The sequence below is a fragment of the Salvelinus namaycush genome, chromosome 7 (genome assembly GCF_016432855.1).
Source record: "Salvelinus namaycush isolate Seneca chromosome 7, SaNama_1.0, whole genome shotgun sequence".
In the NCBI taxonomy this organism is placed as follows: domain Eukaryota; kingdom Metazoa; phylum Chordata; class Actinopteri; order Salmoniformes; family Salmonidae; genus Salvelinus; species Salvelinus namaycush.
Window position 1 is genome coordinate 16,925,414 of NC_052313.1, and position 12,105 is coordinate 16,937,518.

Here is a 12,105-nt window from a genome sequence, read left to right on the forward strand (position 1 = left end):
GTGCTGCCCCTTAGTCCGGTGCTGCCCCTTAGTCCGGTGCTGCCCCTTAGTCCGGTGCTGCCCCTTAGTCCGGTGCTGCCCCTTAGTCCGGTGCTGCCCCTTAGTCCGGTGCTGCCCCTTAGTCCGGTGCTGCCCCTTAATCCAGTGGGGTTAAGTTGGCGGGTGGTCATTTGGAGGAGGCTACGGAGGCGGGTAGTGACTGTGGTGGGGTGGGGACCACGACCAGTGCCGGAGCCGCCGCCGTGGACGGACGCCCACCCAGACCCTACCCTAGACTATGTGCTGGTGCGCCCGGAGTTCGCACCTTAAGGGGGGGTTATGTCACGCCCTGGCCTTAGTATTCTTTGTTTTCTTAATTATTTTAGTTAGGTCAGGGTGTGACATGGGGAATGTATGTGTTTTTTGTAGTGTCTAGGGTGGTTGTAAGGTTTAGGGGGTTTATTAGAGTAGTTGGGTTTATGTTTAGTATAGTAGTCTAGCTGTGTCTATGGTTGAGTGTAGGTATCTAGGAAAGTCTATGGTTGCCTGAATTGGGTCTCAATTAGAGACAGCTGGTTATTGTTGTCTCTGATTGGGAGCCATATTTAAGGCAACCATAGGCTTTAGCTGTTTGTGGGGAATTGTCTATGTCGAAGTGTTTTGTGTCAGCACTTATTTTTGTATAGCTTCACGGTCGTCTGTTTTGTTGGTTTGTTTTGTTGTTTCCTTCTTTAAATAAAAAGAAGATGTACTTTCCACGCGCTGCGCCTTGGTCCTCTCTCAGTCCCTTTGACGATCGTGACACATCAAGGCAAAGGGTGGCTATTTGAAGAATCACAAATATAAAATATATTTTGATTTGTTTAACACTTTTTTGGTTACTACATGATTCCATATGTGATTTCATAGTTTTGATATCTTCACTATTATTCTACAATGTAGAAAATAGTAAAAATAAAGAAAAACCCTTGATTGAGTAGGTGTTGTGACTGGTAGTGTTCATATACAGGTTTTGGAAAGGTGCAGGGGCTGCCACACTGGGCGCCCGAAGAGCTCTTGTTGTGGGGGGGTTAAGTGCCTTGCTCAAGGGCACAACGGCAGACAATGGCATCTCATTTTTGATACCAACAACCCACTGGTTGACAGTTCACTTCCTGGTAACTCCGGTGGCTGGCTCGCCCCTCTAACTGCTAGGCTACCTGCCGCCCCAGTACATTATACACTATACCTCAGGCCATAAGGCCTTCTTAATGTTTTACACTACTGATGTTTTACACTTAATGTTTTACACTAAAATCACAAAATAAGTGATTTTTTTCTTTCTTAATTGCCGTACTCACAGCAGGTCAAGGCCGTGAGGCCTTCCTATCTCCCTACTTACTATCACCACCATGCTGGGAGAATAGAAAAAATATATGTTTTATTGTCACATACACCGGATAGGTGCAGTGAAATGTGTAGTTTTGCAGGGTCAGCCATAGTAGTACAGTGCCCCTGGAGCAAATTAGGGTTAAATGCCTTGCTCAAAGGCACATCGACACATTTTTCACCTTGTCTCCTCGTGTATTTGAACCAGCGACCTTTCGGTTACTGGCCGAACACTCTAAGTACTAGGCTACCTGCTGCCATAATATGACCTGTAATTGTGTGGAGGTGGGTAATGCAAATCTTTGGCTACCGTTTCACCACTCTGCGTCTTTAGATTAAACCGGTTTCTCTGGTGAACCATACAATAGCATTTGTTGACCATGCTGTTAGGATACGTGTGGCAGGTGATGTGTTTTTGAGTGAGAGAAGCTCATTGCTGAGCTCAATTTCTTGAAATGAAATCAGCATGCTTTCTTTTTGTTTTAAAATATTTAGCAGTAGTTCAGAAGGTCAGGGCCTGGTTTCCCAAAAGCATCTTAAGGCTCAACGGTTTTAAAAATAAACTTAACCTTTAGATGCTTTTGGGAAACCAGGCCCTGGTCATTTGTACTGTACATCTTCCAAACGGCAGCCATCTTGTCATAGAAAAACTCCTGAGATTTCCGAATCTTACTTTTTGTGAATTGGTTTCACCTCCAAGTCCAATTTCCTGTTCTGTCAATAATTTATAAAAGTGTTAGTCATCTCTTCATATAGCACCACCTGCATTTCCTCTCTCAGCGTCTCAGAGTTCTGTGTCACCGTCACAACTCTATGTACTCTCTATCAGGGCGTTTTGAGACAGGCGCGTGCTCTGCCACCCGGCTCTTAGCGAGGCCCCCCTGGGGTTCCTCTCGGTCGGGTTGACATGGTGTTAATGCAAGGGCACTGATCCAGAACCGTACATGGGGCCACGCTCGCTCTGTCTGTCTCTGTGGTTACTGTGTTTAGAGCACTGAGATGCAGTGCAGATCAGAGACACGAGGCAGGAGTTTACACACACACACACACACACATACACGCACACACACACACACACACACACACTCTCTCACCCATAACACTGGATTGATTCAGTTGAACCTCCAATCTCCCTAAACCCACAAAACCTATTTGAAAAAGAACAGATCTCTACTGTATCTGCGGCATCGATTCAAGTCAAACCAAATACTGCCACAATATATTTATAGCCACAGTCTGCTTTATCACAACTTCAGCCATGAAATGGCTACAGATCCCTTCAAATAGTGTTTTAACCCCTATCATAACTCAGCCACTGTCACTTCCCCTGTCACCATACTGTCACCATACTGATGTCATCGACCCACACACCCACCCGTCCAAAGCTCTTGGAAATACAAATACTCTGTCATTAAAGAGCCATATTGTCGCAGATGGCAAGAGACGGTTGAGAGGGGAAGAGATGGTTGAGAGGGGAAGAGACGGTTGAGAGAGACGGGAGAGAAGCAGGAGAGACGGGGGGAGGGGGTGAGAGAGAGACAGAGAGAGAGTGTGTGTGTACAGTAATGCCGTATAGAGCGAGCAGATTAGAAAACCCTGCATCCCAGTGTGATTGATATTGAATTTGTTTTCCCTCATAAACGGCCCGCTCTAGCCAGGTTCTCCTGTGTGTACGTTTACGACGAGGAGCTGATTTCTAAACCCTGTGAAAGATTACCGCATGCCTTGAACATTATGTAAGGCTGCTGTTATATAAAAAATGAAAATAAAAAGTGTCACAAGCCTAAAATTAGGAACAGTTACCTTACATAACCATCGTGGTTGATCCGGCTATATTTTACCGAAATACATTGGAGCTTGTTATGTAAGATATTTGTATCAATATTTCCTGATCTGGCATGCCTCCCTCAAGATGCAGTGAAAATAAAACCCAGTATTGCATTATTCTCTTGTGCATTGTTTGAGTGCAGCAATGCAGCAGAGATTTACACTACCGTTCAAAAGTTTGGGGTCACTTCGAAATGTCCTTTAAAAAAAAAAAAAGAAAGTCCATTAAAATAACATCAAATTGATCAGAAATACAGTGTGGACATTGTTATCGTTGTAAATGACTATTGTAGCTGGAAATTATTTTTTAATGGAATATCTACATAGGCGTACAGAGGCCCACTATCAGCAAACATCACTCCTGTGTTCCAGTGTTAGCTAATCCAAGTTTATAATTTTAAAAGGCTAATTGATCATTAGAAAACCCTTTTGCAATTAGGTTAGCACAGCTGAAAACTGTTGATCTCGTACAACGCTGTGTACTACTCCCTTCACAGAACAGCGCAAACTGTCTCTAACCAGAATAGAAAGAGGAGTGGGAGGCCCCGGTGCACAACTGAGCAAGAGGACAAGTATATTAGAGTGTCTAGTTTGAGAAACAGACGCTTCACAAGTCCTTAACTGGCAGCTTCATTAAATAGTACCCGCAAAACACCAGTCTCAACGTCAACAGTGAAGAGTGGACTCCGGGATGCTGGCCTTCTAGGCAAAGTTCAACTGTCCAGTGTCTGTGTTCTTTTTCCCATCTAAATTTTTTATTTTTATTGGCCAGTCTGAGATATGGCTTTTTCTTTGCAACTCTGCCTAGAAGGCCAGCATCCCGGAGTCGCCTCTTCACTGTTGACGTTGAGACGTTGAGACTCATTAATCATTCAATGTTTGTCAGCTCGACTTTCAATCGGGGAGACAAGACCCCTTGAGAGTTTTGAAATAATGAACTTGATACTCTTTGAGCTGGTTTGTGTATTATGAAACATCAACAACGTAGTCCTCTGAGATAGCTTTGGCTTCAACTTGGCTGATCCTCAAGGTTATTTCTATCTGTGGCCAGTCTTGGAAATACTGACAGGACTTTTCCATGGGAACTTCCTTTAGTGCCTCAATTTCTTTTTCTCCTATTCACTGTCACAATCAATTCAAAAGCATGGCTTTCACTGTACACGATGTATGTAGTGTCATAGTCTGAAGTAGACCTGTGCTGTACTGTATGTGCTGTAGCCAACTCTTCTGTCAGAGTATGGCATGACATACTGCACACTGATTACAAAGCATTTGTACTGGACATTTTAAAGTTAGAACACTCTAAAATCAACTGTAACACAGGCATATGACATTTTAGCACATATTTGAATAAAATGGCCAACTCAAAAGGTTAGTTCTTACTGTGGGGAATTTAAGGTTATAACACTCGAAAGTCTATTTTAACATAATAAATATGGCCTTTTGGTTTATTCATTTTCATTATATCACCGGATTATTGAAGCTGTAAATCCCGTACTTCCCATTGACAATGATAGAAGAGTTGGCTATAGCTAATGCAGGATGGGAAGTTTACTGTAGTCTGAAGGTCTGAATTAAAAGTGGGCATTTCACTGGTTCTCAATAGTTTGTGCTAGAAATGTTTGACTGGACATTTTTTTTTTTTTAATTTTATTGATATGATTTATTTAAGTGTCATACACCTACCGGTGCCCAGCCCACATGGGCTTACAAGACACTAGTAAACACAGTTCCATTTTCCTTGTACTCAACAAAATAACATTGAACAAATGATATCCAGTTGAAGTCGGAAGTTTACATACACTTAGGTTGGAGTCATTAACTTGTTTTTCAACTACTCCACAAATGTCTTCTAAACAAACTATAGTTTTGGCAAGTCGGTTAGGACATGTACTTTGTGCATGACACAAGTCATGTTTCCAACAATTGTTTACAGACAGATTATTTCACTTATAATTCACTGTATCACAATTCCAGTGGGTCAGAAGTTTTCATACACTAAGTTGACTGTGCCTTTTAAACAGCTTGGAAAATTCCAGAACATGATGTCATGGCTTTAGATAGGCTGATAGGCTAATTGACATAATTTCAGTCAATTGGAGGTGTACCTGTGGACGCATTTCAAGGCCTGCCTTCAAACTCAGGGCCTCTTTGCTTGACATCATGGGAAAATCCAAAGAAATCAGAAAAAGTGTAGACTTCCACAAGTCTGGTTCATCCTCGGGAGCAATTTCCAAATGCCTGAAGGTACCACGTTCATCTGTACAAACAATAGTACACAAGTATAAACACCATGGGACCATGTAGCCGTCATACCGCTCAGGAAGGAGACGCGTTCTGTCTCCTAGAGATGAATGTACTTTGGTGCGAAAAGTGCAAATCAATCCCAGAACAACAGCAAAGGACCTTGTGAAGATGCTGGAGGAAACAGGTACAAAAGTATCTCACTGGTCACCATAGCAGCACCCACACCTAGCACGCACTCTAGCAGGTATATTTCACTGGTCACCTCCAAAGCCAATTCCTGCTTTGGCCGCCTTTCCTTCCAGTTCTCTGCTGCCAATGACTGGAACGAACTGCAAAAATCTCTGAAGCTGGAGACTCATATCTCCCTCACTAACTTTAAGCACCAGATGTCAGAGCAGCTCACAGATCATTGCACCTGTACATAGCCCATCTGTAAATAGCCCATCCAACTACCTCATCCCCATACTGTTATTTATTTTGCTCCTTTGCACCCCAGTATCTCTACTTGCACATTCATCTGCTGCACATCTATCACTCCAGTGTTTAATTGCTATATTGTAATTATTTCATCACTATGGCCTATTTATTGCCTTACCTCCCTTATCCTACCTCATTTGCACACCCTGTATATAGACTTTTTCTATTGTATTATTGACTGTATGCTTGTTTATTCCATGTGTAACTCCCTGTAACTCCGTGTTGCACTGCTTTGCTTTATCTTGGCCAGGTCGCGTTGTAAATGAGAACTTGTTCTCAACTAGCCTACCTGGATAAATAAAGGTGAACTAAATAAATAAAATAAAATCTATATCCACAGTAAAACGAGTCCTATATCGACATAACCTTAAAGGCTGCTCGGCAAGAAAGAAGCCACTGCTCCAAAACTGCCATAAAAAAGCCAGACTACGGTTTGCAACTGCAAATGGGGACAAAGATTGTGCTTTTTGGAGAAATGTCCTCTGGTCTGATGAAACAAAAATAGAACTGTTTGGCCAAAATGACCATTGTTTTGTTTGGAGGAAAAAGGGGGAGGCTTGCAAGCCGAAGAACACCATCCCAACCGTGAAGCACGGGGACTGGCAGCATCATGTTGTGGGGGTGCTTTGCTGCAGGAGGGACTGGTGCACTTCACAAAATAGATGACATCATGAGGAGGGAAAATTATGGGTATATATTGAGGCAACATCTCAAGACCTCAGTCAGGAAGTTAAAACTTGGTCACAAATGGGTCTTCCAAATGGACAATGACCCCAAGCATACTTCCAAAATTGTGGCAAAATGGCTTAAGGACAACAGAGTCAAGGTATTGGAGTGGCCATCACAAAGCCCTGACCTCATTCCTATAGAAAATTTGTGGGCAGAACTGAAAAAGCGTGTGCGAGCAAGTAGGGCTACAAATCTGACTCAGTTACACCAGCTCTGTCAGGAGGAATGGGCCAAAATTCACCCAATTTATTGTGGGAAGCTTGTGGAAGGCTATCGAAAACGTTTGACCCAAGTTAAACAATTTTAAAGGCAATGCTACCAAACACTAATGTAATGTATGCAAACTTCTGACCCACTGGGAATGTGATGAAAGAAATAAAAGTTGAAATAAATCATTCTCTCTACTATTATTCTGACATTTCACATTCCTAAAATAAAGTGGTGATCCAAACTGACCTAAGACAGGGAATTTTTACTAGGATTAAATGTCAGGAATTGTGAAAAATGGAGTTTAATGTATTTGGCTAAGGTGTATGTAAACTTCAGACCTCAAATGTACATACAATAATCATGGCAAGTACAGATACCATCTCGCCACATGTTTACGTAGTAGATATAATTCCAACTGTTCTTGTTCCCCTCATCATCAGTCACTATATTCTCTTTAACGGTAGGGCCTAGCATTTCCGTATCTGTGGATGGGATTTGCATTGTGTAGTAGATTTGATTGGAGATTCAGATATGGTCTCTGACTGCTTAGACCTCTGTCAATATCTTCCTATAGAGGTAGCATCATCCAGGAGGAAGGGCAGAGGCTCACTATAGTCTCCTTTAAATCCCTGTCTGATAGAACATGACAATGAGAGGACTTCTCCCAAATTGAGCAGACAGGTGTTATGCCTTCGGAGGAGACACATTAAAAGTTGTGCTGCCGTAGAATTACTTCTGTAGAACATACATTCCCATTTAAGTCAATTTAATTTATGTATATAGCCGTGTCCTTTCTAGTTATGCTACTCTAATGCGCCCCCCTGAGCTCAATTGTTCCCCCAGGCATATTCGGGACATGCATTCATTTCATTGCCTCTAAGCACGTACTAGAAGATGTCTCGCAGCTATTACAAGAAGAATTCTGTAGCCATCCATATTACCATAGACAAAACTTTTTTAAACCTGCATTGCCAAAGTATTGTGCACTGCTGTAGTTTGTCACCATAGACACCTGGTCCAGGTCATTTAGAATACGTTTTGGGGTTTTATATTTCTCACCTTTTTATAATTTTATTTGTTAAGCACTTTGAAATGCATCCCCTGTAAGAGATGTTACTCTATAAATAATGTTTGATTGATTGAGTTCTCATAGAGAACACAGTCCCACTTTAAATGAGGTGCAACTTATAAAGGCTTCATAAGCCCTACATAAATGCTTCACAAATCATCTATAATCATATGTCATACTCTATAAATGGTGTACAAGAATACATCAAGTTTTATGTCACGTTTGGCAAATCACCCTACAGTGGTAATGGTTGTCATCCTTTATACACCATTTATAAAGTATTGGATACACTTATAGATGATTTAGGAAACCTTTATGTAGTGTTTATGAAGCCTTTATGTAGTGCTTATGAAGCGTTTTATGTATGCTATATAAAGCCTTTATAAGTTGTAAAATCTGTAGTTTTACCTTCATGGGAAAGACCTGGGACAGGTGTGGCTCTATGGTGTTTCTCCTACAGTCTTCTTTACTGTCAACAGAGACTGCCCTGCCAAACTGCATCACAGTCCCCCTTTCAGCTAGCACCCAATCACTGTGGACATGCTATCATAACCACTATCCACAGAGCTATCATTACTGTTTTCTCAGCACTGGTGTTTTTCTCTGCCAAGAGCACATGACCCATCGATGTACAGCAGTTTGTAAGATGGTACAATGATGTGAATGCTATAAAGTAGATACGTATGTGTGCTTTATAATAGGATATATTTTTATACCATGACGATATATAGATTTTATGTAAGCCATCTCAGGTTTATATTCGCTCTGTTAGGACTTAAAAGCAGTTCCACCTCAATGCTTGTTTGCTTGGTAATCTTCTGGCCCCAATAGTGAATCGCTTTCTCGCTGTAAGATCATCTCTCTCTCTCTCTCTCTTTCTTTATCTCCTCAGGCTCTTCCAGTCAACAAAATATCTGCGAGTCAAAGAGGAGGAGGAAGAGATTGACTTGAATAGCATGATCACAGGTAATGGAAACAGCTGGGTTAGATGGTTCAAAGGTTGTCGTTAATGGTATTATTGACATCCTGGATGCTTTCCCTCGCTCTGCTTGCTCTTTGGAGTGCCGTATGGGCTGGAGAAACTACATTACCTCCAGTCATTTCCCCCCGTACCTTCTGGCAGCCGGCACCCCAAGTGACTCAAGGCAACGAGAGCATAGACCTATCTATGTTCCTGTGGCACCCTTTTAGTTGTTTTTCTATAGTGTGGAGGGAGAGAGAGATAGAGACTCATTGCTGCCTGGCCACTAAACACTCACTAATGATGACACTGTAATGCCCTTTTATAGTCGAGTCTCCTCACCCAAAGCTATTCAGCTAGTGACAGGTTTTTATTTTTAAATTGTGTAAGTGGCTTGCCGGCTGCTTAGCATCTGACAGGTAGTTACTCTCCACGAAGATGGCTGGTTGTGTGAGCGAGCAATCACTGGAGAGTTGGATACCCAATTTCACCTGAGGTAATTGATGTCAATCACGGTTGCTACTGGGGTGATTTCTCTGTGAAATTGGGCGTTTTCAAGTAGCAAGGAAGTATTAGTCCTAAGTCACTGGATCGCCTGGCTTCGTAGTCACTCATTTTGATTACTGTGAGCACAGGTGTAATGGAGTTTTGAGACTGGTTCAAAACCTAGAGGGGAAAAAACACAGATCTTTTAGTTTAGTTTTTCTTTTCACTACATTGGCGAGGCCCAATAACATCTAGATTCCTCTATCTATTCGGATAGCTGCATTGATTGCTATGATTTGGTGGGTGGTTTCCATGGCAACCTGTCTGTCAGCGAGGTGGGGGGGGGGCACAGGGAATGTGTGTGTGTGTGTGTGTGTGTGTGTGTGTGTGTGCGCGTGCGCGTGTATTTTTTCCGTCAAGCTGTTAGTTTCTCCCAAGGAAAAAGAGACAACGTAGTCTGGAAGGAGCCCTGTTTCGTATCCTTTCAGGCCGAGCGCATTTCACCGGCTGTGTATCGGAGTGAATAACTAATTTTAGCTCCACTACCCGCGACGACAGCTCTTCCAACTCCGTGAGGACGATAAGAGGAGGTGAAAGAGCTCTAGTTGTGACGACAGAACGCATTACTGCTACAGCCGGAGTAGCTAGCCAGGCAGGCCACACACACACACACACACACACACCACATACACATACCCAAACACATACTTGTGCACACAAACCATACCACACTCGCCTTACCTCCAGGCCACAAGGACCCAATTGTTTCTGCCATGAGTTTGTTCTCTGCTGCCTCAACGAACTAACCAAACTGATCCGTACTCTACTGTGAAGGATGATTCTGGGACCTGGATTTCATTCAGTACATTCTGTACCGGCAATGTGATAAGATAGTTAGAGAACACCACACAATGAGAAATTAAACTAAAGAACACTGAAGAATCTCATTCTTCTCACTCCCCGCAGGAATGTCCATTCTTGTCATTCCTTTCCTCCTTTGTTTTGTGGGACTTTTTCGGTAACTGTGGGATGGCAAGTGATCAGAAGAGACTTGCCAGGTCACCCCACCCTTGGACTCCTTTACAGCTGAAATCCCTTCTGAAAGGGATAGATGAGAGAGCGATTCTCCTCTTTTCTATCCCTTCTCTCCTCCATCCTGTCCTCTTCTCTCTCCTTTTTCCTTACCTCTCTCTTCTTCTTTCCTCTCCTCCATCCTCTCCTCTATCTTCCTGGTACAGGAAGAGACAGTCCACCCATGGCCCTGGCTACAGCATACTTTTCACACTGGACTTTTTGTAGTTATAACAAATATTGTTGTTATAGCATTTAGTTATTACTCACTTTGAGTTTATATGGTAGTTATACTTTAGTTAAACATTTGTGTACGTGGTACTGCAATGCTCATTACTGAGCTGTAGTTTACATTTCTTGTCCCACACTAGCAGATAATCATATTCTGGTTTTGATTCATTCATAACTGTCGTAGAGTTGAATACACTTCTGAGTGTCAGGACAATCCATTTCTATGAACAATGTTAATTATGTTAATGTACTGAATGATTGTGTTAGTGAGAATGATCTGATTGCAATATCATCCATTGAAGATCTTGACTCATGACTTGCGTTCATATATAATAAGTATGTCGGAAGTTGATGTCGGAAGTTTACATACACTTAGGTTGGAGTCATTAAAACTTGTTTTTCAACCAGGCCACAAATTTCTTGTTAACAAAGTATAGTTTTGGCAAGTCGGTTAGTACATCTACTTTGTGCATGACATAAGTCATTTTTCCAACAATTGTTTACAGACAGATTATTTCACTTATTCACTGTATCACAATTCCAGTGGGTCAGAAGTTTACATATACTAAGTTGACTGTGCCTTTAAACAGCTTGTAAAATTCCAGAAAATGATTTCATGGCTTTAGAAGCTTCTGATAGGCTGATTGAAATCATTTGAGTCAATTGGAGGTGTACCTGTGGATGTATTTCAAGGTATACCTTCAAACTCAGTGCCTCTTTGCTTGACATCATGGGAAAAAAACAGCCAAGACCTCAGAAAAAAAAATCTGGTTCATCCTTGGGAGCAATTTCCAAAAGAAGAAAAGGTACCACGTTCATCTGTACAAACAATAGTACGCAAGTATAAACACCATGGGACCACGCAGCCGTCATACCGCTCAGGAAGGAGATACGTTCTGTCTCTTAGAGATGAACGTACTTTGGTGCGAACAGTGCAAATCAATCCCAAAACAACAGCAAAGGACCTTGTGAAGATGCTGGAGGAAACAGGTACAAAAGTATCAATATCCACAGTAAAACGAGTCCTATATCGACATAACCTGAAAGGCTGCTCAGCAAGGAAGCGAGGTTACCAAGAACCCGGTGGTCACTCTGACAGCATTCTAGAGTTCCTCTGTGGAGATGGGATAACCTTCCAGAAGGACAACCATCTCGACAGTACTCCACCAATCAGGCCTTTATGGTAGAGTGGCCAAACGGAAGCCACTCCTCAGGAAGAGGCACATGACAGCCTGCTTGGAGTTTGCCTAAAGACTCTCAGACCATGAGAAACAAGATTATCTGGCCTGATGAAACCAAGATTGAACTCCTAGTCTGGATCGAGGGAAAGATGAACAGAGCGAAGTACAGAGACATCCTTGATGAAAGCCTGCTCCAGAGCACTCAGAACCTCAGACTAGGGTGAAGGTTCACCTTCCAACAGGACAACAACCCGAAGCACACAGCCAAG

The 12,105-nt window shown here is 42.4% G+C and overlaps 1 protein-coding gene across 4 annotated transcripts in view; it reads left to right on the forward strand.

The window, feature by feature from the left end:
- Positions 1–12,105, forward strand: part of LOC120051030 (lethal(3)malignant brain tumor-like protein 4) — a 142,741-nt gene that overhangs the window by 68,752 nt on the left and 61,884 nt on the right. For all 4 annotated transcript variants that reach the window (XM_038997621.1, XM_038997622.1, XM_038997623.1 and 1 more), the window contains one exon: positions 8,799–8,872. In XM_038997621.1, coding sequence (XP_038853549.1) covers positions 8,799–8,872 — 74 coding nt within the window. The remainder of the gene's footprint in view (positions 1–8,798; positions 8,873–12,105) is intronic.